The sequence below is a fragment of the Micropterus dolomieu genome, linkage group LG01 (genome assembly GCF_021292245.1).
Source record: "Micropterus dolomieu isolate WLL.071019.BEF.003 ecotype Adirondacks linkage group LG01, ASM2129224v1, whole genome shotgun sequence".
Classification (NCBI taxonomy): domain Eukaryota; kingdom Metazoa; phylum Chordata; class Actinopteri; order Centrarchiformes; family Centrarchidae; genus Micropterus; species Micropterus dolomieu.
The window spans coordinates 18,143,700-18,170,815 of NC_060150.1; the positions used below are offsets into that span (position 1 = coordinate 18,143,700).

At 41.1% G+C, this 27,116-nt stretch overlaps 1 protein-coding gene across 1 annotated transcript; it reads left to right on the forward strand.

Moving 5' to 3' along the window:
- The first annotated feature begins 359 nt into the window (after nt 1-359).
- On the forward strand, nt 360-27,116 carry LOC123982734 (activin receptor type-2A-like). The gene is made up of 4 exons (XM_046068528.1): nt 360-1,251; nt 23,357-23,564; nt 24,468-24,601; nt 26,806-27,116. Exons 1-4 carry the CDS (start codon nt 1,197-1,199, stop codon nt 27,099-27,101), a joined length of 693 nt encoding a protein of 230 aa, XP_045924484.1. The 5' UTR covers nt 360-1,196; the 3' UTR covers nt 27,102-27,116.

The following is a 27,116-nucleotide window of genomic DNA, read 5'->3' on the forward strand; positions in this document are numbered from 1 at the left end:
TGCTGGAGATTGGTAGGAACATGTACTATCCCTACTAAACTCTACACCCTTGTCTGTTATATTTTATACGTTTGTGAAAACACTCCATTGTGATATACCCTGCATCCCCTTCATAATCAGTCTAATATACAGTCATGAAGATAAAGTGTATAACATAGGGAAACAATGACATAGTGAGTGTTGTGTTTTGTTCTTATGAAACCCATTAAACGGCCCATACTGTCCATGTGCCCCATCACGCGTTCAATTGTAACATTTTATTTTGGAATGCTTAACAGGAAGCTGAATATATTAATTTGGCTGACTTGACGTGAATCAGTGACGCCATCTTGAAATTGTCCCGAGAAGAGGAGGCGACGGACTTGGGAAAAGCAGCTCGTACTAAACGCGATCGCTGCATTAGCACCAGGGATTAACGGCAGCTTTAGAGGTTATTGTTATCATATGATAGTGTTTCCACTTCAAGTAATTTCGACGGCCGAAGGCTGTTTGGCACACTTTGGAGCGGGCTAACAAAACGGAGGGAGCCTGGTAATCGGTTGTTTCGCTGTTGGAGCGGACGGTGCTCTGGTTGTGGCCGGGCAGCCCCACCGGACTGTCGGACGAAACTGACGCTTCCACACGGAATATAACAGCAATACGTTATGAACCGTGGTGGGAGGTCATTTTCATTTTGACGTTTTAAAGCTATACTACGGAGCCTGTCAAAGAGAAGTTTGATTGGAGAGCTGAGTGCGCTTGATTTCCAGTCCGATGGATGTTAGCCCTGCCCGGCTGTGGCTCGGCTCTCTGCTCCCCTGGTCTGAAAATAACAGGTTAAACACCAACAAGCACAGGTGAACGCGTCTGTTCATAACAATGCTGCAGACCTGGCAAGTAAATGACAGCCCTGGCCTGAATGCCAACAAGTCGCCCTCCATTGCGTGTCTGTAAACCTGGAAATACCAACAACCATCCCCTCCTCTTCTTCACCCCCACCTCTTCCTCCCTTCTTTTTTTGGACTAACAAGACTGGCATTACCTGGGATATTTTGGATTTAGGCTCGATCTTGGCATTTTTAAAAATGTCCTTTTTGCAGAGACAGTGCCCTCTGGAGCAGCAAGACATTTAATTTTATTCAGTCGTCTTGAGATTGTTGGGCTTTTTTGTTTTTCTTTATTCTCTTTCTAGTCAGAGGATCAGATTCGGATGGAAAATGGGAGACGCCACCAAACTGGCCTTCGCCGTTTTCCTCATCTCCTGCTCTTCAGGTGGGTGTGGAGGGGGTTATGCATGGCTTATTGTCAGCTGTGGAGAATTCAGTGCAATGCTTATTGTTATCTCTGCAGTGTGCAATGCATAGCTTGTTGTTATATTTGCGGTGCAACCCAGTGGGAAGGGGGGGATCCCACATCTGCCGTGCCGCCTCATTATTGGTGCCCTTTATTCGTATACTCCCTGTGTGGATATGCATTGTACATGCTGCAGACGTCAAGTGAGCCCAAGATGGGGACCTCAAGGGGTCCTTGAGAGGCTCCTAGCGGGAAATACAAGAACAAAGTAGTTTTTATAGTTTAATTTCATGAAGAGAATAGAAGGGACACCATGGGACTGTGTGAGGATGACCAAAGGCTTACAGTATAGACAGTTATGTAAATAACTGCCAAGTAAAATGTAACATTATATAGGGCTGATTTAAAGAACATTAGTTAAACACACCAAGTGGAAATAAAAAGCAGTTATTATTTGAAACCCAAGTTGGGCTCACCATAAGACAAATAATCACTATTGTATTTATAAAAAATATTTGAAAAGGCTCTTTTTAAAGCTTTTATCTTATATAAAGTCAGTATCTTCTAAGTATATTGTCTGAAAAGGGCATGGAAAGATTGATTCAGATATAAGAAGGTGTGTCAACTTTAACCTTTTGTTTCTACAGCACATTTAGTCAGTATTATAACATTGTAATGATCACACTTTGTCGCAGCAAAGCAATTTTCAGCCTTCATGCTGGTGAACATTGTTCGTGTGTCCTCATATGACAGGGCTGGATGCCTAATGAATGTAAGCGGGGTCAGTGAGACGACAGGAAGGAAGAAGAGGGAATCAGCATGAAGCTTTTAATGATAAAATCTCTGCTTGATTTTGTTTAAATGTACAAATGGTGATGGCTTGATGTTCCAATGGATGCAGCCCAGGCCTCAGTAAACCTGTTCCTCCTCCCAAAATGACACTGTCTAGCCTCACATAACACCAGAATGTTACGGGGACGGGGGGAAGTCTATGGCCATGCAGTGCTCCTCTAATGGGTCAACAACGTTCAAAGCGCAGCGGGAAACTGAGACAAGGATCAAAATACCTGAGTTTGTTGTGAGATTTCCTCCATCCCATACCAGAAAGGTGATAAATAGTACAACGGTGCTTTGAACTTCCATTTCTTGCAACACCCTAAATAACAACAGGTCCATGCTGCTAACAAGAACAACCTTAGTTTCACATTGTGTCATTTAATGGTTTGACTTGATTGTGATTAACCACAGAGATTGTATAGGTAGAAAGAATCAAAAATTAGACCTGGAGATGGATTTTTTTTCTATAATTGTTTGTAAGCAGACATGGGATTACTGGATAAGTGCATTCATTAGTGAAAGAAGTTTCTTTCAAAATGTAAAATGTTATTGGCCATTGTTCATGTGCTTGTTCAACTAAATGACCTTGCTTATAAAATATATCCAGCGTACCTGTATAAAAGCTGTTCCAAATAGGACTTAAGAGATGGAAAAGGTAAAATAAAAAGTTTTAATGAAAGTGTGCTTTTTACAGCCAGCCCTGGGGTGTTTGAGCATTTCAGTAGAAATTAAAAGGCTTCTCAAATACGGTAATAGTTGGGGTTGGTTAGAGTGTAAGCCAGGTGCTCTCTGTATTGCTCAGTGCAGCAGATGATTATTCCACTCGCTCATTACTGTCTGAAGTGGGGAAATGAATGGTTCCTACTTGAGGTGGAATAATAATCCTTTATGAAATCCAAGTTGAATTGGCACAGCTCAAGACACCAACAAACCTCTGATAAGGGCAGGGCACTTAGCCCAGAGTGGTTTTATTTAATGAGGCCTATTGCAACATGCCCTAAAATTAAAGATAACATTAAGATTTTTATTCAGACTTCAAAACTGTAGTTATTTGGCAACTAACAGCTTAAGTAACACTGTCTTTTTATTTTGTTCAGATTTTATTCTAGTATGTATATTTCACCAGGCAGGAGAAAAAAACAAATTTTCAGTTTACTGAATATAAAAAGCAAGCAAGCAATCGATTTCATTTTTGTTTAAGTTGTGTTCAGCCAGTATTTCCCCTAGGATGGAGTTGTAACAGCGGTGGTGGAGCAAAATTTTTGTATAAAACCCCAACACAACATGTCTCAGCAGCATTGCTCTTGTGTCCATGAGCATGCGATGCACATTAGAATAGCTTAAAATTTCAGTGTTTTCCCATAGTTTTATGTGAGCTTTAGATTAATGTTTTGGTAGTGGTAGTCATGGTCAGAGGGGTGGGGAGGGTTGGGACTCCTCCCCCAAGAAAATTTTACATTTTCCAATGACAAATATGTATTCACATCATATTGAGGCATTATATTCACTATATCGCTGAACAAATAGTTGGAAAAGTTAGAGCAGATAATTAAAGATAAACAACAACGAAAGATCAGTCTACTGGAGGTAGGGATGAAACATTTACCGGTTTAACGATAAACCATGGTAAAATTCCCGACGGTTATTATTACAGTACACATTGTAATTATCATCATAACCGGGTTCGGTTACTGCGCTATAATATACTCACAGCAAATACTGTGCAGCATCAACCAAAATAAGTGTCAGTCTCCCAGAAGCAGGCGTGCATGTGCAGTATGCGACATGGGTTGAAAGACAGCTCTATGGAGATTTTTCAGTCACTCTGAAGTCTGGTCCTAATTTAGTTTTTATGAGGGCGCTGATGGAGACTTGAAGAAGAAAATGACCTTATGGTAAAGGTAGAGTGAGTTAACTTTTAGCTTTGATTTGTCTGTCTGACTTGCTAACAGCTTGGAAACTGAAGCTCTCCGTGTTAGCTGCGCTTGTAAAAACGCTACACACTATATGTTGTTCTGCTGCTGTGTGCGTTGTGTCTTGCAGACTCGATCCGTTGACTGCACACCTTACGCGGTTTAGTCAACCAACCAGCATATATTGTTAATTTTAAATCCAGCAGCTATGAAATTAGTTGTAAAAGTGTCAGAACAGGAGAAACGCTGCAGACTCCTCTGTATTTATATCAGTTGTTGGGCTCATTGCAGTTACTATCACTGTCTTCTAAAGGCTTATTTGTTTTCATGTAATTGTGCATGTGGTCATTGCATTACCTATAAAATCTTGATGATGCACACTTAGATGGATTTTATGTTTACAAAAGGTATTGGCTGTTGTTTTATTGTTCATGCAAACAAAATGGCAATTTTATTTGTAGTTTTCAATATAAAACTTGTTGAAATGGTTTCAGTGTGTGTAGCAGTACATTTTAATATTTTTCGGCACATTTTTACAATACCGTGATAATACTGATAACCGTGATAATTTTGGTCACTATAATCGTTATATGAAATTTTCATACCATTTCATGCGCAGTATTGCGCACCTTTAGATTTGGGGAAAGTAATTTGGTTGGTTATGATGCTCTCCAGTGATTTTACATTTAAGGCACAGCATGTTTTGGGCATAACCCACTAAGCCTTAACGGCAAGAAAACCCTGTTAATATGACCTCAGAATCATTATAGATACGATTGTTCATGTTTGCCTTTTGTGTCTTCATTTTACAGCTTTTGACATTTATCTGTATAGACATTAATATAAAAAATAGGCAACATGAAAAACCACCTCACTTCTGAGGTGTATTTTATTTGCACATTAAAATCCAAAAAGAAGTATCTCCTCATTACCTTAAAAGGACTAGTTTGCATCACTAATTTGCTTTACTAACCTCAGCTCCTCCAGTCACCACCGTCCTTTGCTTTCCTAACAACCACTTATCTGAAAACTGAAAAATAAGTACATCAGTCTGGACAGGACAGAGCTGTAGGCTACACTAGTTTAGTCTAAGTTTGTACATGATGTTCTCAACATTGGACAAGTAGGCAGTAATAAAATACAGCTACCAGTTACTTTCTATAAATTGAGCTAATGTTAAGTTACATAGAGCCATAAAACGTAGCCAACTGTATAAGTTTCCCTGCTCGCAATCACCATCACTTTCTGCCGCTCGGACAATCAAACACTCGCTACGCACCTCCCGATTCCTTACAGGAGTGACTCAGGAGTGCTCCCATAACACCATCTGTCGCGTAGACATTCTGTATAGAACGAAGAGAGGAAGCTAGCCAAGCACTTAGTGTTGTTGTGCTTGCACAGTGTGTGAGTGAAAACATTTGTAGCACATAGTTAAATGATTGTGGGAAATTTTAGTAGCGGTGGTCATGATTGAGCAGCGGCGCACCACGGCTCCTGAATGCATGTAAGGGAAACACTGGTTCAGCAGCTGCCCAGTGTTCTGATCCACACTGGCGGGTCAAGGTTGTTTACTAAAGTGTTGATGTGACAGGACAGTAAATGGTCCTCTTGTGGAAGTTTTGCTACTTTGGGTTGAGTTTGAGTCTGCTGAACAGGAAAGTGACATTTTCCTTCCTAGGAACTGATAAAGTGACGCTGCCTAAGCGAGCCGTGTTTAACTCAGGTCGTCTGTTTGATAGGAGACCTCTGCCTCAGATCTCTTGATCGCTTGAACTGCAGATTGGTAAATATTTACTGTGCCGCCTCACACGTTATGGCACGTTCAGATCCGATTCAATTTGAATATGAGCTGACGGCTGAAGGAAACTTGGCGCTGATTTTGTTTTTGGCCCAGATGTTTCCTGTTCAGTGTCAGAAAAGGTAGTAGAGTGCTTTATTTCTAAGACGGTGGGTAACAGCGATATGTGCCTTCTCAAATGAGTTAATGAGGATAAATGGGTTGAAGTTGAAGCAACAAGACCCTGTCCTGTTTCTCCTCTTCTGACATGATGTGAATGCAGCTCAAGCAATCACCCGCTGGTTGTGGAGGTCATTCAGCGGTGTAAAAGTCCTGTTTTGCTGGTAATGTGTTGGAAATGGCTGTCTGCTTATATCCACCGCGGAGGCTGATAAGTTGAGGCTCATGCCTTCACATTTGGCCTCGTTTTTGTACACTGCTGCAGTTTCACACAGACATTGATCCTCTTGCACACCAATGTAAGGTTACATCAATATGGCGAGGATGAAGCAGCTGTGGTTTTTAAAAAAATCCTCAGCAGCACAATAGATCTGATGATTCAGTTTCAGCCCTGCTACACATCAAACTCAACTTGAAACGGTATGTGAGCTCAGTCGATCACCAGACCAGGGCCTCTGTGTTCCGTCCCATAAGATTTATCAGTTGCATTAACTGTCCACAGTGTTTTTGAGCAGGACGCTAAACATCACTCAGCTCCAAGCTCTGTGTTTTACAGTCAACCCTCTGAAAACCTCTGACCTCCCTGTAGAGCACTGACGGAGACAATGAGACCATTCCCTTCAGCATGCTGTGTAAATTATCAGATAATATTCCTGTAATTGTGTTTTACTGTTTATCAACCTATCAAATGCAAGATATATAACGACATGGCTATTTAAATTTAGCACCATAAACATCAAGTCATTTTTGATGAATATGTTTTTGGTCAATTAATCATTTGAGTACAATTGAATACAACTTAGTTGTTCAGACAAGGCGAACATTTTGCCTTTGGCTTCACTTGGCAAATGACACCCCCTCCCAGACACAGTTAATCATTAGAAGACATGAATAGGTTTTATGTAGTGTTAAACTAAAAAGCCCAGAAACACGTGAACAGAAGGAAAAAATAGATTCAGATATTAAAAATATGAAACTTAAATAAATACAAACTGTAACAAACTGTCCTAATTGCTGACTAAATGTGGTGTTTACTCTGTTTGCCTGAGTTGATTAGTTTCTTTATTCTTGCTTTGCTTAAAAATCATGAGAAGTGCACTGAATTGAAAGTTAAATCAAAGAGTAGAAAGCAAGAAACTCAATCCATTTTAGAAATAGCTCTTTTTTGTGTGTCTAATTCAAAAGGCTACCTATCTCTGTATTTCTGTTTGTGGCTTGTGAAACACAACAAGTAACACATGTAAGAACTTTCAAAAGTGTAAAACCACTTGGAAATGTGGCCATCATGAAATAAAAACAGGGCTGTTTAATGCACACATGGTTTAGTATTTGTCACTACATTTAAACCATTTTGAAAGCGACTCAAAAATCCTGTACCCTCTGCTGCTGTGTTTTCTGTCTTTCCTAGAGCCGTCTGAGTCCGGCTACCAGCTCTGTCCCATTTCCCCCCTATCTATTTCTAATATGTTCTCTTGCATTACGCATTAGGCTCCAAAAGCACAGGTGTATTTGTTAAGACCAGATGTAGCCTCAATTTCCCATCGTTATTATGACCCCCTACCAGTCAGAGCACTGGTTAAATTTAGACCATGGCCAGGTGTTTTACGCTTTGTGCTCACCAGGGTTTGGCGATATGTTGAAATGTTCCACCTGGCCACCGTCATCTCAACAACTGGCGATTGCCTATATATATATATATATATATATATATATATATATATATATATATATATATATATATATATATATATATATATATCAAAACTGCAATTTCCTCAAAGTTAATGCTCAAGTTAGCCAAATTTTAGGTAGTGTTGTTAAAGTTGAAGTCAAAAAAGGACGTTGGAGTTTACAATGAGCCAAAGCTTCACCTTTTTTTCTTGTAAATAGAGATTGTGGCCAACTTATACATTTTGATCAACGGCAGTCAACTTAATCTTCACTTTCTTGCATGAGACAGGTGTTAATGAAACTAAGACTAACAGCTTTGAAGGCCCAAGGCCTCTTAAAACACAACCTCACAGACATGCACCACATAAGTGACTATCTAAACTTTCACTCCAATTTAAGATTCATCAAAACAGCATAATTGCTAGTGAGGGGATTTTCTTCAGCAGCAGCGATTTGTTTCAACCTGCGCCTGGTATCATTGGGCTGAGTATTGCCACACAGGACAATACTCACCACACAGGTGTTAAGTAATTAGAGAAAATCATTTGAAAGCCAGTTTAGTGTACTCTTCTGAGGCTGACACCATAGACCTTAGACACGTCAAACAGGTCAAAGCAAATGCAAAGGATTATTTGCAAATACTGTAAGGCTCTCGAGTCTTTTTATAACGGCAGTGTAGAGGCAGTGAAAGGACTAAAATAACATACATATTTAATTCAGCTTTCACCTCCTTGGAGGAAGCAGAGGTGTAGGCTTGGAAGAAGACAGAAGAAAGGCAGTTTGAGCCGCACTGCCTCTGGCTATAATTATATTGTTAATATTGTTATCATAGCTATTAATCACATGCTAATCAGACTCCATTACCTTTAGAGCATCATTGTTTTGACCTGCTTGCATCTAAATAGTTTATTGTGCATCCAGTGGGTGTAAATGAAAGAAATGATACAGAACATGACTGGCCACGGGCTATATTCTGTTTCTGTGATCAGCATTTTTGTATGTTTCATATTTGATATACAACTATACCTGATTAATTGCGAAGTCGTAGTAGATAGGTGGGGTCAACGAGAGGCTACAGAGTCCACCCTGTAACCAAAATGTCAAATGTTCGACATCCACTACAGCCATACGTCCTTGAGCAAAATGCTACCTGCTCCGATTATTGTGAATCACGCCAGATAAGAGCATCAGCTAAAAGCCTAAAATGTGAATGCAGACTGAGCACACCTCTGTAATGAGAAGTCAATGAACTGTCCCTGTAACCATTACTGACTCAAATTAAAACAAATGATAGGGAAGATGCTAAGTCACAGATTGAAAAAATCAGCTTTTGTGTTGAGCCTGTATTTTTTGACATATTTTCCGTCTCAATATGTAGATCTGCTTAAATCGCTTTTTGGATAAAACTATTCATGTACACAGGACTATCTCAGTCTAGACCACTTGATGTGTCGGTACCCCAGAGAGTGGTCCAGAACGATCCTTTAATGTAATTAATGTATCCTGCAGATGTTGCTTTATGTGCTTGCGAGAGTTTCAGTCTAGACAGGCTGGCTGCTCAGACGGAGAGGCCCTGCTTTGATCCTTGATTAAAAACTGCGAGCTATACATTCATCATGCTCTTGTTTCAGGCTCTCTCAAGGGTCCTCGCCTGCTTTTACGCTCCCTCCTTCACCCTCCTCCTCCTCCTCTTCATCTTTGTCCATCTCTTGCCAAGATTCCTTGCTGTCATGAAGGTCGCTCTAACCTCTTATCACCAAAACCACTAAAGGGTAATGGTGTCTCGGGGACTCGGCGGGATCAGGGTGAACACTGTTTGCTCGTGATATTGTGGGTTCATCATCCTGCCATTATTATTGCTGTCACTTTGTGTTACTATCTAATGAACCTCAAATGCCATTTAGGATGCACTGAGCAGCAGTCATTTGAACTGCAAGAACACCAACAGGTCTTTGGTCTGACATTTATTGTCCTGTAATCAACACAAATAACACATTTACATAGAAGAGGAACAGCTACATATCTAATAAGTCAGTACAAAAATCCAGCAGGAATGTCTACTGAAGACCAGAATAATAAAAAAAGCTCTTTTCGACCTTGAACACAAGGCTTTTTAGCTCTTGTAGCTGGCTTGTCCTTTGACACTGGTGGCTACCTTGTAACTCAAACCTCCATCTGAATTGCAAGGTGAGGTGAAGAGGGGGTTTGTTCAGTCTTGAAACTCATAGTGGTGAACAAGATTTTCTTCCCAAGCAGTACTGACAGGAAAGAGAGCGTTGAAATCTCAGCAGGGCTTGGTAATCACTGAATCATCATCAGACAGTCAGGCTGATGTCAATTGCACCCCGAAGCTACGAAGCACACCACCTATAGACACCACGGAAGCCAGCTCACTGAATTTCTTCTCATCTTATTTTACTGTAATTATGCAATTCTATCCCTGTTTTAATGGTGATTTTGCTTTTTTCACGTGAAGATGCATTCTTTGTATTCCTTTCTCATCTTTATCTTCTTACAATTATTAAGTTTTTTTTTTTTCATTAATTATGCTATTATATCCCCGTTTTTATGTTCATTCTATGTTTTTTTTCTTTGAATCACTTGCATGTCGTTTCTTTGTTTAGCGCTTTGAGCGCCATTTGCTGTGTGAAAGGTACTTTATTTGTAAAGTACCTATTATTGGTATTGATAAACAAAACTATAAACCCTGCAGATATATTATGGTTATTCTCTGCATCTAGGGGAGTTATATTCTTAGCTAACTGCACCTGTAATATAATCCCAATTAAAAATACACAAGTGTTTTATTTTGGCTGTGAGGGGCCCCGTGACCAGTGTGTGTCATTACTTTACACTAAATATAAAGATGAGGCAGGAGTCAGCGAGGTCGTCTAATGGCTGGATGGATGAAAGAGGGGGATTTATTGACTCTCGATGTTTATTGGGTTGACTTGTACAAATGCGAACTCAGTAAGTGCAAACAGAGAGGCAGACAACATGTCTTGGAGGGTCAGCGTGAGGTGACTCAGAATGGGGCGGCCCGTTACTTCCACACATCAGCAACAGCCTGTGATCTATTGTGCGCCAACCTTGACCACGCAGCGTATTTCTGTTCACTTGTTAGACTTTCTCTCCTCTTTTGGTTTCTAGTGTGAGATAAACTGCAGGTGAACACGATATTGTATTTTGGTTGCCTTGATGGTAATGGAATTTGCAATATGAACCGTAATACAGTTTTTAAAGGCTTTATTCTAAGTCTGTGTTAGCTTGTGATGGCTGCTTGGAGCATATTCAATAGCTTTACAGCGGTGGAATATGGGAAATCTCTCTCACTGATCTGGATTGCACTCACAAAGGACCAATCTCCTTTTATATATATATATATATTGTTTTATAAAGATGAATTGAAATGCCCATGCTGCAGGCTTTGTGATATTGCAGTATTGCTACAAACTCAATACACAAGTCAGCTTTAAACCCAAGTGGCACTTAACACAGCCTTCAAATAAATCCAAACAATTCAAGCACGGAGGGGATAGGAGGGACCAGGGGATGCAGAGGGGGTTTTGCGGATCCTTCTACAGTAGCCTGCAAGAGATAACGAGGAGTTTTAAATCGCTCGTTCTGTAGAGAATGTACGGTATGCAGTGGCCCATTGCACACGAGACACAGGGCTACACTGGTATGTGCTACTTGTACAAACAGTAAAGTCTGCACAAATTCACGGCGAGAGACGCAGGCACTCTCTCTGACCCGTCCGGCAACCGGGCCCATCAGCGCTAATTGAGGTAGTAACCAATGGGCGTTTGTCTCTCAGGCATACCAACGGGGATTAAAGGGATTGGATTCAGTTGCTGAGCGCTGTGTAGTTTTTGTTTTAGTTTTTTTTTGTTTTTTTTAAAATGCCCCCACCCCACAACCGCCGCCTCCATGTTCCCTCCTCCTGCCTGTGAAAAGAGTGCATTCTTTGTGACCAGCTCACCCGAGCCAACCCGACCTGCCCTGCGATGTCACGACACCATCTGATTAGAGCATTACTGAAGGACTCCAGCGAGACCCAGGCTGCTCTGTAAAAATACTGTCTACTGTAAAACAGCGTTTGGCTGAGCGTCTCTGCACAGACTACACTGTGACCCCTCTATTTATTCAGCCACAGCAACTTCTCACCACTCCTGCTGGAGAAAATGTAAGTTAATAATCTCTGGACCAATCTGTACTCTTATCCTTTTTTTCCCCCCAAAATCTCCTTTAGAATTATTTGTATGATTATTACCATCAGGTACTTGATAAAGCTGTCTCACATCACAGAAGCACTGAGGATAAGTTCTTAGTGCAGTGGGACCTGGAAATGGTGTTTTAATATATACACTCAGGTGGTAACCTCACCGTGGGCCAGTGTACTCCCATGCCTCCCGTAGTGCCTGTGATATATATAGTGGTATAAAAAATCTTTATCCAAGCCGGCCAGGAGCTGCCCTAAAGGCAAGTGGTGGGATGCAGTTGTAATCGGCAGTGCCCACGTTTTAAAGTCAGGGAGAAAGGATTGATGGCGGTGGTGCAAAAAGAGAGGTCGGATGGGGAGAATCATACCTTTTTAGTTTGTTAAAATGATATGTATTATGTTTTTTAAATGTGATCTCTCTGTTATTGCGGGGATCAGCACGCACTTGTTTCTTGCTTACTGTGATCTGTTAGCCCCATCTTACAGGGAAATTACATATACATGTGCTTTTGTGGATTTTTTAAAAAACCTAAATACATGCTAGTAACAGTTACTTATCTGTTTACACACATTCAGAAGAAGAGTACAGCATAGGCCTTAAATTTCAGATTTGAATAGGGCTGTCTCCCGATCAAGGCCTCCAGCTTACAAAAGTATGACACACTGACACACACACACACACACACACACACGTGACTGCTTCTTCTACTGCACAACATGAAAGAACTAGTGCAGAATATATGCAAGATATATGGACTTTTTTTCCTCCAGAATCTACCACTGCTTTTATTCAGTGGGTGCAACAAGGTGTGAACACTACTGTCATAAGTTTTCTACTAATGCATGTGGTTATTCACACATGCAAAAGCTGTATTTAGTTGTGTCTTGAGTCAGTTATGTGGGAGAGGAGTGTCAAGTTGCATCAGCAGCAACTGCAAGCCAAGACGCCAGCTCTGCAGAAAGCATTTTGACCCCTGACCTTAGCCTAACTTCTTTATTCAACACTGTTCAAAAGTCATCACTCAGGTTTGTTTTTAGCGCTGTTTGCACATATTCCCACACAAACCAGCGCCCCAAACAACCATACATCACCTCAAATCTATTTCACCTCTGCCCGGACGCAGATGATAAGTTGACCCTTAGAACAAATTCCATCATAACGAACAATCCCCGCTCCTGGCAGGCACACAAAAAAGCCTTGATGAATGAGTTGTTTACCTACTTTGGTGCGTGCAGTGCCATGTGCAGGCCTGGCCCGCCAAAATGCCAGTTCATTATGAGGCTAGAGAGCAGAGTGCAGCACAGCCTGCCCCTATGACCAGCCTCAGAGAGGAAATTGGATATTAGCTCCTGTATTCCTTTAGTAGTTGTCAGGCAAAACATGTCTGATGGACAGTTGTTGAGTCTGAAATGTCTCATTTAAATGCAATTACTGACCGATAATAACTTTACCTGTACTATTTTTCTTTCACTTTTAATTTCTTACATTTTTCTCTGCATCTTTAGAGCTAACACTTATTGCTGTGGTGTTTCCGCACTGCACGGCCCAGAGATCACCTGTCAGTGAAACCAGAAACGTGGAGGCATTGCTTTGCATGTGACGGGAAGAAAAAGGAAAAAGCTATCGGTGTGTTTGCAACAGCAAATGAAAAATCTTTCTTGAACACGGTTTAGGTTGAATCATTGTGGTGTTAATACAGTTGTCAATGGAGACAAGCCTAGCATACATTTATTTCTAAAAAGATATGATTTGTGTTTAAAACTGAGGCTAAAATGTAGCCTCTTTGGCTGTTGTTATTATTGCTGTTAGTGTTGCTGTTAAAACTCACAGGAACAAAACAACCTTCCTGCCACATAAGCTCATGGATTCCTAAATTAATCAGACACTTATGTGTTTCAGCAGCCAGCTGTAGTTTTGGAGTAGAGAGAACAAACCACCCGGGCGTTACCTGGCTACCTGCCAAAGTGACCTAGTCAAAATTTCTCCATTTGGCAGGTGGTTGGTGGTCATTTTCCACCCAGCATGCACCTCACCAGCCTGACCACAGATCAGTCCAGAACCATCTCTGCCACGTGGCTCCCACCTTGTAACACTCTCACTTTGCTAATAAAGAGACATGTGCCAATACACAGGATCTGATACAGCGCTCCCTCAGGACTTTTGTTTGGCTTATATTTATTCATGGAAGCGGCGGTGAAGAGAGTAAGAAAGTGAATTTGTGCTATTACTCAGCTCAGGCTACTTACTGTCTCATAAAAGAAAATGCTTAGAAGAGAAATTTCTTATGGTCATATTCCATAATATGAGAGAGAATTTGATATATAATGGGAACAAAGAATAAGTATTTCAGTGCAGCGGACCTCCGAAACCCAAACTTTGTATCTTGGTATTATAAAAGGAAAGTGTTTGGTTCTTTATTGGACATAAGATATTCACGTGTTCTTTGATGGTTCAAAACTGTATCTCTTGCCGTATTAATTGTCAGGACTAAGGCAATGATAAATCCATTGGAAGGAGCGTTCAGTTTCATCCTTCGACATTAACAGTGGTTTTCCCTCCACCCTTTCTACATGTCCGAAGGAAAAAACAAGATGTCACAGCGTAGCTCACTGGTAGCCTACAGCTGCACTTTTCTACTTAACACCGTGGTCACTGCTGTAGTCGACGATGTATCGCAGTAATTTGATTAACCTTCACTGTCCACTGTTGCTATGGTTGTCTAGCTAGTTCAGTGCCCTGGATTGTATCTCTTCTTCTCATTGGTGCAGCCTCATGTGTGTTTCAGTATAAACACCTGTCAACATGCAATTTGGCATCAACACCTGATGGGATTATTTTTACACAAAAACACAAATGGAAAAATATGACAAAATCATTTGAAGATTTTAAGATGCCACATCATGAGAGCTTGAATCAATATTAGGGCTGAAACGATTCATCGATTAAATCGATTACTAAAATGCATCGACGAAAATTCTTTGCATCGAGGCTTCGTTTAATCCATATAACTCACTGTTTCGCACTGACATTTATTACTGTCGCACATTGCACTTACGCTGTGAACAACATGATTATGATGGCGCTGTTTGCAAAGTGTAGGAAGAGAAAGAAAATAGCGAAGGGCAAAGAAGTGTCCAAAGTATGGGATTATTTCAAACTAAAGGAAACAACAACTCTGTAATGTTACCGTCCGTCCACTGTAAAACAAAACTTATGTTGCCTAGGCAACAGCAACTTTAGCATTTAACTTTAACCTACGTCAGGTGACACAGCCGCTGTCAGCTCGTGTAGTGTGTGACCCCCTGTCACCGATCAGTCATATAGTGTGAACACCACAACGACTTCAAGACTCCCGTCACAAGACGGCAAGCTGTGTAGTCTGAACGGCACGGCCATTGACCGACGCTGAAAGTTGTGTAGTCTGCACGAGCCTTTAGTATAACTTGTATAGCACTCGTGTCCTGTTTGTGTTTGTAAAGCAGCTGTCTGGTTGTTGGTCTAATGTTTGCTGTATGACACACTATGAATTTCCGAAAGGACCAATAAATATCTATCACCTATAAACGTGCACAGCTGATCCCGTACTTCTTAAACGACACATCGATGAATCGTTGAAATAATCTATAGAAGCTTCGAGTACTAAAATCATCGTTGGCTGCAGCCCTAATCAAAATTGCATAAATGAAGCTTCAGGTGAACTCAGGCCAGCAGCAAGTTGGCTGTTTGTCAGCCTTCAGGTCTATCACAGTGCATCTCTATCAGAGAGGAAAGTATCACCCTCTTCATCCTGCTCTCAGTGTCAAGGCCTCCGCTGCAACTTTCAGATTCAGGCTCTCTGCATTGCTTCTACCTGTGACCTCTTGGCTGCCATACAAAAGATAACATTTTCAGATAATCAGTAATTTCCTCCTGTTGCAGCATCTCTGCCAAGTTCACAATCTTTTTCATCTTCATATTACACTGTCTCTAGTGACTCACACCCCCTGTTTTCAGTCTAATTGTTCTTTAAAACAATTCTGTGTAATTGCCTTATCTGATCATTCTGTGATTGCAGCGATATCCTGCACACTTACTTTATTTCTTGTAAGTTTGTAGCTGGCATCTTAATCACTGTGTCGAAGTGCATCAGCTAAAAGCCCAGAAATGTGAAATTTAAAATGTCAGAGTGAATTTTCAGAGCCACCGGGCAGCCAGCGAGGGGCGAGAAGCAGTTTTTCAAAAAGCCCCAGTGGATTGAGAAGTGGGTCGGGTGTTTAGACGTTTTGCAGGGGAGGCATTGCTGAAATGTCCACAGATAAAGTAGGTCACAGTTAACCTTGATAAATCCCTTGTGTGACTGGGACAGAGTAAGGAGCCTCTATGAAATGCTTTGTGGTCATTTCTTTTTCACAAGAAAGGAAATTGTGTAGGAGGGAAAACATGCATTCTGTAAGCTGTTCCAGTGATTGGACTGATTGGACTTACGTTGATAGTGTTGATAGAGTCGTGTCCCTTGTGAGCAAATATTCATCTTGATGAAGTAATCGACAGAGGAGGTGTTTTCCTTTTGAAGGAGCTCATAAATTAAACATCACAAAAAAGTCATTGGTTTATAGTTGGAGTTTCATTGCCTTATTGTCAATGGGCTCAAAACTCACTTAGAAATGAAGCACATGCCTGTTTTCTACGTTGCTTGCATCTGTCACTATTTTGCTTTTAATGTGAGGTCTCCGGGTTGGATTCAGCTCTGTGCGCACTCCCGAGCCCCTCTCACACTACAGCGACAACACGGGAGCTAATGATAAGCAGTCCAATAACACCATTAAACAACCGACTCACAGCAAAACACAGGCTCCATGTAAGGATACAATAAAGGTTCATGTGCTGAAGCCCATCAGACCAAACAGGTTCAGATGATGTCGAGTAAAAACAAAGAGTATTCGTAAAGCTGGAGAAACACAGAGAAAGTCACGTTAGCTCGCCGGCTAACACCGAGCAGTTGCTATTGTTATCCGGTGCAAAGTTATATCGCTTTCCACATTAATTCACCAACTAATGCGACCCATATTACTATCCTGTGTACCACAGATATAATGTCAAAGTGTCAAAGCAAGAAATTATGTAAGGGTAAAAAGCAAATGTGGAATGATTTGTTTGCTATCCTATAGTGATGCAACCAGCTAATGTTACATTAGCTCGGACCTGCCGCTGTTTGCTTCGCAACGTTCAATTTAGATTTATGCCTTTTACCGATACTCAGGTAGACAGCTTCTCCATCTCTCAGTCGCTGTAACTAACATGACCCACATAATATACAACCCAGAGGAAGAGCCATCCATACAGGGAAGAGGCAGACAGCTATCGCTAGCTCAGATCCACAGCTGTTTGCTTCGTAACATTCTATTTAGATTTATTGTGGCTTTACTGATACTCAGGTACACAGCTTCTCCATCTCTGTCGCTGTAACTAACGCGACCCACATAATATAAAACACTGCAACAAAACGGTCACAATAACACAGAGGAAGAGCCATCCACGGACACTACATTAAATTTACTTACTGCGGTCTTATTATAAAGTGTGACACAATCTCGTTATAATATTCAGTCCAGCTCACTACCCGTTTCGTTATCATCCAATACATTTAGCTGTGCTGACATTGCTGAGCCTCCGGTGAAAGACACACACAGATAGTCAAGATAGTTACTGAAAGCAGCAGGCGAGCTAACGATGGAGCACGTCAGCTAAATGCAGTAAATGTACCTTGATCATGTAACGAGCATGGATTAGTTCAACCTGCAGCTGATAAAACTATTGCTGTAACGTTGCAGTAGGGGTTTACCCTGAGGTTCCAGCATGTTGTGTGAAGCAGTCTCCCTGTCTGTCTATTTTCCTCTTTTGTTCCACTTTTATTTTGACTCTTATCCTTTAGTACGTAGTGAATTAAACACGTTACCCACCTCATTTCTAAGAAAACGACCTTGAATTAACAGCGTGTGGCTTTAGTCACGCAACGCTGTATTTGTTTCTTAAACTTTTTACGTCAAACAAAGTGAGCCTGTGCCACTTGTGTTTGACATTTCCATGCGTGAAATATCTTTCTGAGACAAAGAGGCTTCTCTCTTTATTGCCTGGATGTGTGCTTGTGGGTGGAAGCCTGTTGTATGTCCTTGCACGATCATTCGTGTAGGCTCTGCACTCTGTGACATTATCCGCTTTAGTGAATTCTGAGCTGCAACTTATTCAGAAGATTGATTTTTCTGCTTTATATCCTTCATGTCCGCCATACTGTCGGGCAGCTCCTGCCCACTTTTCGCACACAGTCCTAAAGGCAGCCGGTGTGTACTGTCACCTCATTTCAGAGAAGTGATTGATTTGAACTCTTAATGGCTGTATTTACCACAGAGCACTGTATTTGCAGTTCACATTGCTCGCAGCTTTCTCACACAGTCCAATACCTGAATGGAGGTGTTATCAATGGAGCGGTTGAGGTGTTGCAGCTTGCTTTGGCTGAAGAACAAAGACGAAAGGCCTTTTGTCTTGCTTTTTAAATTTTAACACTGTCATATTTAGAAAAACATCACTTTACGGTCAATTTACACAAGGTTAAGTTTGTCTTGTGCGTACACTTTATAGGTATGCACTCTAAGCCTTAAGGGAGGAGCTCAGAAACCAACTCATCTCACAGCAAGAGTAAACTTTCCTGTTAGCGCAGGTGAACAAACCTAGCATATGTTTGTAACTAGAGCTGCAACAATTTGTCAGTTAATCAGTTACTCAAACTATTTTAATAATAAATTAATTGTTTTAGTCATTTTTCAAGCCAAAAATGGCAAACTTTTGCTTCTCCAATGTGTTATATGATTTAATGTCTTGGGATTAGGACAATTTTAATACATCGCTTTGGATTGTGGGAAATCATAATGTTTTAATATAATCTGACATTCAGACACAGGGTTTCCGGGGGGTCTATAAAAGTTTTAAATTTGACTAGGTGAAACCTGCAGAAACCCTGAGACAAAATGATTATGGGACTAATTGAGAAAATAATCTGCAGACAAATTGATTGAACTGTTAGTTGCAACTGTTTGAAACCATTGCTTGTATTATAATAACACTGTATAATGCCTTTCAGTGAACTAGTCTCCTAATATATCCATAGGGTTCTACACATTTAAAGAGAAACTAAAATCTGAAAAATTATCTAGCACTTTTTTTTTTTTTATCTTTTGTAATCTTACACCAGTTCTGAAGCAACACAAATATACAGTATTTATTTATTTCACCTGCTTTCGGTGTCCTGCACGCTCATTATTATGGTCTGCCTGTAATAAATTTGAACTCGGGCTTATCCTTCTGCAGCATCCCCTGTAAATCACTCCCAAATAAAATGGAAATGCGTATGCCAAGCACCTCAATGTAATGCCCATGGGGATCGGCGCTAGCATGGCTAATGCTGTTTCACCAGAAGTGGCTAATGAGCTAACTTTCCGCTTTACATCCGCATACCTCTCCATAATTATCGCCTTCAGCTCCCACGAGGGCCAGTGAAGGGAACGATGCATTCATCCCCATCCAGGATGAATTGTAAGAAAGAATAGAAACCAGGTGCCATACAATGGACACTTTATTTGCTGAAGGGCGTGATGGAGTGGATAAACTTGCCAAACACAGCTAGGGAGTTTGCACCTCATACATCATGGGCATCCTTTACACCTGCCGTTAAATTGCATCTCCTATCCAGGATGTATCCAGATAGGTCTTTAACGTGATTACATTTACACCTGCCATTAATTTGTGTCTCAATTTTGCATCCAATCGCTCTGTCCAGCTCCAATAACTGAACATCACTTCCTCCTGTCTTTTGCACGGGTCCAAAAAATTTTCTGAGCTGCCTTTTTACTAGGATTTATATTATTCTATGGATTGTACACCCATTTTTCCTCTTTTCAGCCATGAAAGTGAAATGTGAGTTCTGCCTGGCATTGTTTCCTTGCGCTACCTTTCTTTAATGTGTACTCCTTTTGTGTTATTTTAGTAGTTTATGTTAAGTTGAGTATTAAGTTCACGTTAACATGAATTGCCATAACATCTACATTTGTAAACTACTGATAAAGAAGGCATATAATTACACAGCTGAGCCAGTGGGCCTTTTGTGCTGTGAAATGGTGAAATAAATCTGGAAAAAAGAAACGGAGCGGAGGAGATCGATAGACAGAACATATCGCATAGTTTGATTTCCTAGCCTGTTTTTACCCCCATTGTAGCAGCGATCCACAGAAAAGAGGGAAACGACAGGGACCTGAAGGGACAGTCAACAAGAGAGAGGGAGCTGTCATTATTGTGAATGTACTGATAAATAAATGTAAAGAAAATTCTTTGTTTAGTTGTAACAGCCAGTACCAAGGCGTTGTTCAGCTTGCCTCGCCTTTGTTTGGTTTTACATTGTGGAAAAGTTGTACCTGTACCTGTTTCCAGGTACTTTTTTTCGTATCACCTCCATCGAGTTTCCAAGCGAGCTGAGGCGATACTAAAATGTGACGTGAAAACACGGCAGACTACTGATTGGTCAGAGAGAATCGTCACTATTCACTACGTCATCATTGCGTGCGCCAGACAGAGGCCAGCAGCAGAAGGTTTTATATTTTACAGTTTTTGTATATAATTTCATCACTAAATCCACTTCTGAGAAGTTTTGAGGTGAGAAATCAGCTGTGTAGATTTCAAATATTGACAGTTTTACGAGAAGTGATGGTGGAACAAAAATGTGCTTGAATATTTTTGGAGTTGAGTTGAGTGGCTGCGGGGGATGCCTGTGCCAAATCGTGGGAAGAGCTCCCGACGCCGGCCATCCGCCCGCCCGTACTATCTGCAAATTGAAAATGGAGCCGGGGCGAGGCGAGTTGAGCCAGTACTGGTAATGGAAAAGCGCCATAAGACTGCCCTAAAGGCATGAAGAGATGTCTATAGGCTCATAACAAACACTTGAGTTGACTACAGTATATATTGTTTGCATTATTTTAAGTGTGTTTTTAGGGGTGACATTTTATGGTTCTGACAGGAGGCCCTGTCTTTTCAGTAACTCTTTTTCACACCTAATCTCTTCTGCGCATTTTGATATATTGCTCAAGGGCATCTTGGCAGCATTAAGTGTTGAAGAAAGAAGTTAATTTTCCTTTTCCATGGCACAGTTGTTTTTTTTTTGTTTGTTTTTTTTGCCAGCTCAAGCAGTGATTTGAACTTTTTGCTTTCATGTCTAAGAACTCCTGTTTACCTTGATTTGGTGCAGACATTGTAATGAAATATGTTTTTTTTATTTGATTAAACCAAATTTTCAATTAAAAACATCTGGAGTGATTTGTTTGCATTAAAGGCATTTTTTCCAAGAGTCTGCAGGAGGGAGTGAAATTAAGACCACATGAACCACATGCCAAATGATGTAATCTTCCCTGAGGTGCTAATGTGCACATTTGGGCAAACTAATTTTTTCCACAAGCAGATAGTGATATACCTTTGTGTGTCTATTTACATGTGTTTTTCTTTCCTTCCATGTATACATACAGTTTGGTCCATGCGTTGTTTTTTTCTATGTAAATACTTGTGCTTTTTTTTTTTAAACTATTGTTTCTGCATTTTCAACATGCTTGCTTGGGGACTATTTTTCTCTTCTCTCTCTTTACCATTTGCTCTCGATCGCACAGGCATTGGTTTGTAGTTGCATTGAGAAAATGCCGTCAGTGCTGCTAAGAGACAGTGACCTCACCTGCCAGCGAAGTAGCCACTCCACTCTCTTCCATCTGCAGCTACTGATGTAGTTGAAAAGAGACCTGCAGCGCTTCCAGGGCCCTGATTGGCATCAACTGGCTTTACTTAAGCAGCCATTTTAGTAAAAAATACATTATCTTCCTAAAGGTAACCTGCACTACGCAAGCTAAGCCCTAATTTGTGGCCACTACTGTGACTAGAGACACGTTCAGGGCAGTCAAAACACTTTTCCTCTGCAACGTTATTTCACTGGCAGAGGAGAGGGGATAATGATCACATAAAATGGAGCATTATTCTTTATTTGTCCTGTGTTTTGTTAAATTACAGAGTGCTTTTGAGACATTAAAAGCAACAATAAATAAAAAACAGTATGGTTAAGAGTGCAGATCTTTGCAGGCTGGAAGAATAAAAAAAATCATTTAAAGTAAATAAAAGACATAACAGATCCTATTTCTATACATTTCTGCTAACAGCCCTGATACATCCCAAACCTCAGTAATCACACATTAGAACCTAAATTACAGCATTTAACTCCCAATAAAAAGCACATTTTTAGAAAATGATAAACATTATGGAATTGAAATGGACACACAACCCCAGTGGAGTCAAAGGAAATAAAAGAGATACACCTGGCATTATGTGCCATTTACATTTTTACTAAACACAAATCACACATGTTGCAGGATTAGGGCTGCCAAGGAAGTTCATAATGCATATGTTTTGAGAGTATGATGATCGTTTTTCCACACAAATATGTCATATTTTCACAATAGAGATTAGTAAGCTGGCTGTCAAGTGTGATTTGCAGCAGAAATGTCTAACAAAAAGTATCACCTTGATAAATACTGGAAGAATAAAATGAGTAAATGAATTTGGTTTCTTGTGTCAAGAACTCATTTATCATGGCACTGAGCACTGGACAATGCAACCGATCATCAGAACAGTAAAAACGTTTTTAAATGCACAAACAAAATGAAATGTAGGAAGCAATCCTGTTTTCCTGTGTGTCTGAACCGTTTGGTTTGCTGCGCCAGGAAGCAAGCAAATGGAGGCGGACTATCTTCAGTCTTGTCAGCAGTCTAAACGGGACTAACTGTCTGACAGGTGATGAGAGGTGGCAGCAGCAACGCGAAACTGACGAGCTGTCATGCAGTATTTTCCCCTGGATATCGGTTTGTGGAGAGCTGCTGCCTGTGTTCATCTGCAGGAAACTTACTGGGGAGAGAAGTGGATTGGCTCGCTTCAATTGTTTTTGTGAACAAGATCTTGGTTTCTCTTCTTTGTTCTATAACCTCGTTTTCATGCCTGGCAGGTTTTTATTGTTCATCTTAGAAAAGCTTTCATTTTTCATTGGTGTATTGACTCTAAAGCACTTGGGAACTCTGATTAAAAAGTACCACAGAAGTGAATTTTATTATCACTAAATGTTTTACGGCTTCACTGTATCGCATACTTTGAGCCTGTAAAGAACGTGTCCTTCCACCGGTTATTGATATAAAAACTAAATGATATTTTCTGTCAGTGACAGGGAAGGAAAATAACTTTTTCATCTTGCAGCCACGGTGCCTTGTAAATTCTCAAATTCAAAAGTCGGCAAGATGTTTGATAGAGTAATTGTTATTTTCAATCTGTACCTCCCACAGGAAAAGTCAACAATGCATTGATGCTGTCTTAACAATGACACCCCTTCAAATTCAAAGACAAAAAATAGTAAAGGATCCTGTCTTCGTCCTCTCCAGGTGCCATCCTGGGACGCTCGGAGACGCAGGAGTGCGCCTACTACAACTCCAGCTGGGAAAAGGAGCGCACCAACCGCAGTGGCATCGAGCCCTGCTATGGCGAGAAAGACAAGCGGCGACATTGCTTCGCCACGTGGAAGAATGTCTCTGGAACCGTGGAGGTCGTCAAGCAAGGCTGCTGGCTGGATGACGTCAACTGCTACGACAGGTACACAGGAAGCAGCCAGAGATACAGGCATCCAGCAAATGATAAATTACCAACATTACCAAATCAAAGTCAGGCCTTCAGCAGGGCTTTGAAAAAGTCAGGTAAAGTGTCCCTCAAACCAGCACACCCTGAGGCAGGCTGGACTCTGAATACACCTAAAATCTCCATGAGCACAGTTTTTGTCCCTCTGCGTGCTTCTCCACCTGAATGCCTTGCACATCAGCACAGAATAAGGAAATATAAATTGCTTAGTGAAAATGGATTCAGCCTGATTGTGTGTATCCAAGCCCAGAACAATAAACAGTTAATGTAATTAATAGAGCGTATTATTCTAGTTTCTTCCTTGCTAGAACATCCACCTAGCATCAGATGCTGGTTACAGCCTGCTTGTGTTTTCCTTTGATTCCTGAGCAATAAAGTTGCTGTAGATTCTGCTGCCCTCACAGTTTGGGTACCTCTGCTCAGACGGCGCCGCCTCGCCTCCCTGGAGAGTCCAGAGCAAGTCGAGGGCGGCTGCCACTTCCTTTGGCTTCTATCTGATGACTGTGTGAGTGTGAAAGTGAGAGAGTGAGTGTATGTGTGAGATTGTTAGTGTTACATGTGCGTTTGTTTGCATGTGTGTATTGGCGGCAGAGGGATTGGAGAGGAAGGAGAGGTGTGTGTGCGCCTGTGTGTGCGCGTGCTTTATTAGAAAACATTGTGTCTCCTGCAGTGAGTGCATGGAAAAGTGTGTAAGCGCTTGCTGCTTCATTTGTGCAAAAGTGTTTTGTCTATGTGTGTGCACTCACATGCACTTAAAAAATTAAATTGGTTCTATGTCCTTAGCAGTGTGCAGGGAGGAAAGAGAGAGATTTGGGAGTGTGTTTATTTTGTTTCTCATTTCCACCTCCATGTCCTCTGCAGTAACGAGTGTGTGGAGAGGAAGGAGAGTCCTGACGTTTTCTTCTGCTGCTGTGAAGGCAACATGTGCAACGAGAGGTTCCTGTACGCCCCTGATGCGCCCCCACAGAGTGACCCGCACCATTCAACTGCCTACAGTATGTACAGTCGCGCATGCATGCACACACACAGATATAGTGCACTGAAAATGTCAGTGTTTATTTTAATGTGCAACCACACCTTGAATTGATTCTTTGGTCTGAGTTTAAAAGTCAGCATTTAGATATTATTTGTATTTTAAGGTTTACACCACTCTATTACAGATGAACAGGGTTGCGTATCGTTTTAATTTTATCTATTCTGATTCTTCTTATCAAATCCGGTTCTTATGGAATCTCGGTTCTGATTCCTTAACCTCATATCTTAATCGCTCTGTGACCTTCATCCTGTTCCTCCTTGCTCATCTTCCCCCTCATGGCTAAGGTGAAAGGAGTCTCTGTACTAGAGGGCCGTCTCTTAGGACTCATATCTAAGAAAAATATATATTAGAATCATTTGTAGACATCATTCATTTGCCTTCAGTATAAAAGGTGAATGTCAACTCACTTGTGTTTTGTACCCGAGCGTGACGTTGCTACTGTTAGCATTAAGCAGATAAGTGACACTTTTATGGACTGTGAAATGCTGACTGAAATATGCAAAAAAGGGAGGGGGGGGGTGAGGATGAGCAGCATCCAAATGCATGTGTCTTAACAATTCCACGGTTCTTGGAAATCTGGTACCGATTCCAACTGGGAACTGGTTCCAGATACCCAGCTGTACAGATGAACCAGGAGTTACCAACAAAAGCAATAGTGGGAAAAGTAACTTTTCAAAGTAACTTGTTGCCTGAGCACATATGTTTAGCTGTTAGATGTATATTTAACTTTCTTCTACCGTCTCAAAACACTGATGCAACATCCAGGCTTTTACATTGAAGACACAGTCCTCCACAAAGTGTGTGATGTAAGATACTGGATGTTTGCCAGCTACTGAGCTTCCAGGTGTTCAAGGCTTATAAAATATTTAAGGATTTGAGGAAGGATAATAGAAGTAACAAAAGATTCAAAAAGACATGTGCTTTAGTTGGTGCAGGCAGAGTTGAAATGGCAAAGTTCTCACCTGGATAAAATGAACTAAATGATTCTTGATAAATATAATGCCCAGGATAAAACATAATATATATTAAAATCTGATTGTGTGAAATTTAGTGAACATATTGCAGTTAAATCCATATCATTGTCAACCACTGACAAAAGTGTAAGCATGTAGTGTTATATTCATATATTTATACTTGCCAATGCGTTATAGTATAATGTAGTAGGCCCAAAGCACTGAACCTACTATAAAACCAAATAATCAATAAGAGTCAGCACAGTGCCTGTTATCACTCAATAAAGTGAATGCCCAACATCAAGCAACAGATGAAACATTACTGAAAGACAGATAACAATACTGAGAAGACTAAAATAAGCTCAAAACAGAGACAATTAACAAAGGAGTTATTTACCACAGAATTTACAATAATAGGTGTGTTTCAGATGGATTTGAGAGCTAGCTCGGAGTAACAAAGCTGAGTGCTTGTGTGCATTCACCAGCCAATGGCAGCTCTGGTATCCTTGCACTTTTGACTTTAGCTAAATTGTCCAACAGGCCAGTCTGTCTCTTAGTATTCCTTTTTAATTTGAATTCCTGGAACCAGCAGGACACCCTGTAGAGAAGAACCTTTCACATTTTTTTCTGGCAATCGCCTCTAGAGTCCCATGATGCAGTTGGTGCAGCCCCATCGGCCCCTACCCAGTTTCTCCCCTTGCTTTTCACTGCCACCCCAGGGACAGCAGTGGCAATCGACGGCCAAGCGTGAACGCTTTGACAGCCCTGCCGAATCAGACTGTCACACCTTGTGATGGGAGGACAGGCTGAGCCAGCAGGCGACTCCCACAGGGGTCGGACACAGTTCAGAGTCCGTTATTTTTGGCAGGCGGATTACGTTATGTCACGAGATGTATTTGCTAATCCGTGTGTGTGTGTGTGTGTGTGTGTGTGTGTGTGTGTGTATTGATATGATCCCAAAACACCCTGGCAGTAAGCTGAAAGCAGGGTTAGTGCTGCACTTACTGATGATGTTGCACAATGTCAGGCCAATCCGGCATCCTGTTTTTATCTTTCTTTTTTTTCTTTCTGTTTTCTCCTTGACAATGTCCATCATTTTTGATATTTCATTGCTTTATTTTTCTTCCTATGAAGATATAATAAGCCAGTCAAAAGTCATATCAAATTTTTCTTCTTCTTCCCACAACCCTCTCTATTTCTCTCCACACAGCCACCTCCAACCCATTTTCCCAGAAGCCCCAGCTCTTCAGCACTCTGCTTTACTCGCTGGTTCCCATCATAGGCCTGGCCGCCGTTGTCCTCTTCTCTTTCTGGATGTGGAGACATCACAAACTGGCCTATCCAGCTGCCCTCGTCCCCACACATGTAAGTCTCACCAGCAGGGTGAAAACGTGTAAATCCCTTCACTACTTTTTTTGTCTTCATGTTTGGTCCACAGCGCTCATCACTGTAGTGCATTTGCAGAGGTCACCTGTCAATCAAACAGTGGTGCAGGGACTGGGGTGACCTCTTTCTTTCGAA

Excerpts from the sequence above, each read along its gene's own strand:
- LOC123982734 (XM_046068528.1), top strand. The coding sequence starts at position 1,197 with ATGGGAGACGCCACCAAACTGGCCTTCGCCGTTTTCCTCATCTCCTGC. Across the intron at positions 1,252-23,356 it reads CCTCATCTCCTGCTCTTCAG|GTGCCATCCTGGGACGCTCG; the intron begins GTGGGTGTGGAG and ends CGTCCTCTCCAG. Across the intron at positions 23,565-24,467 it reads GACGTCAACTGCTACGACAG|TAACGAGTGTGTGGAGAGGA; the intron begins GTACACAGGAAG and ends TGTCCTCTGCAG.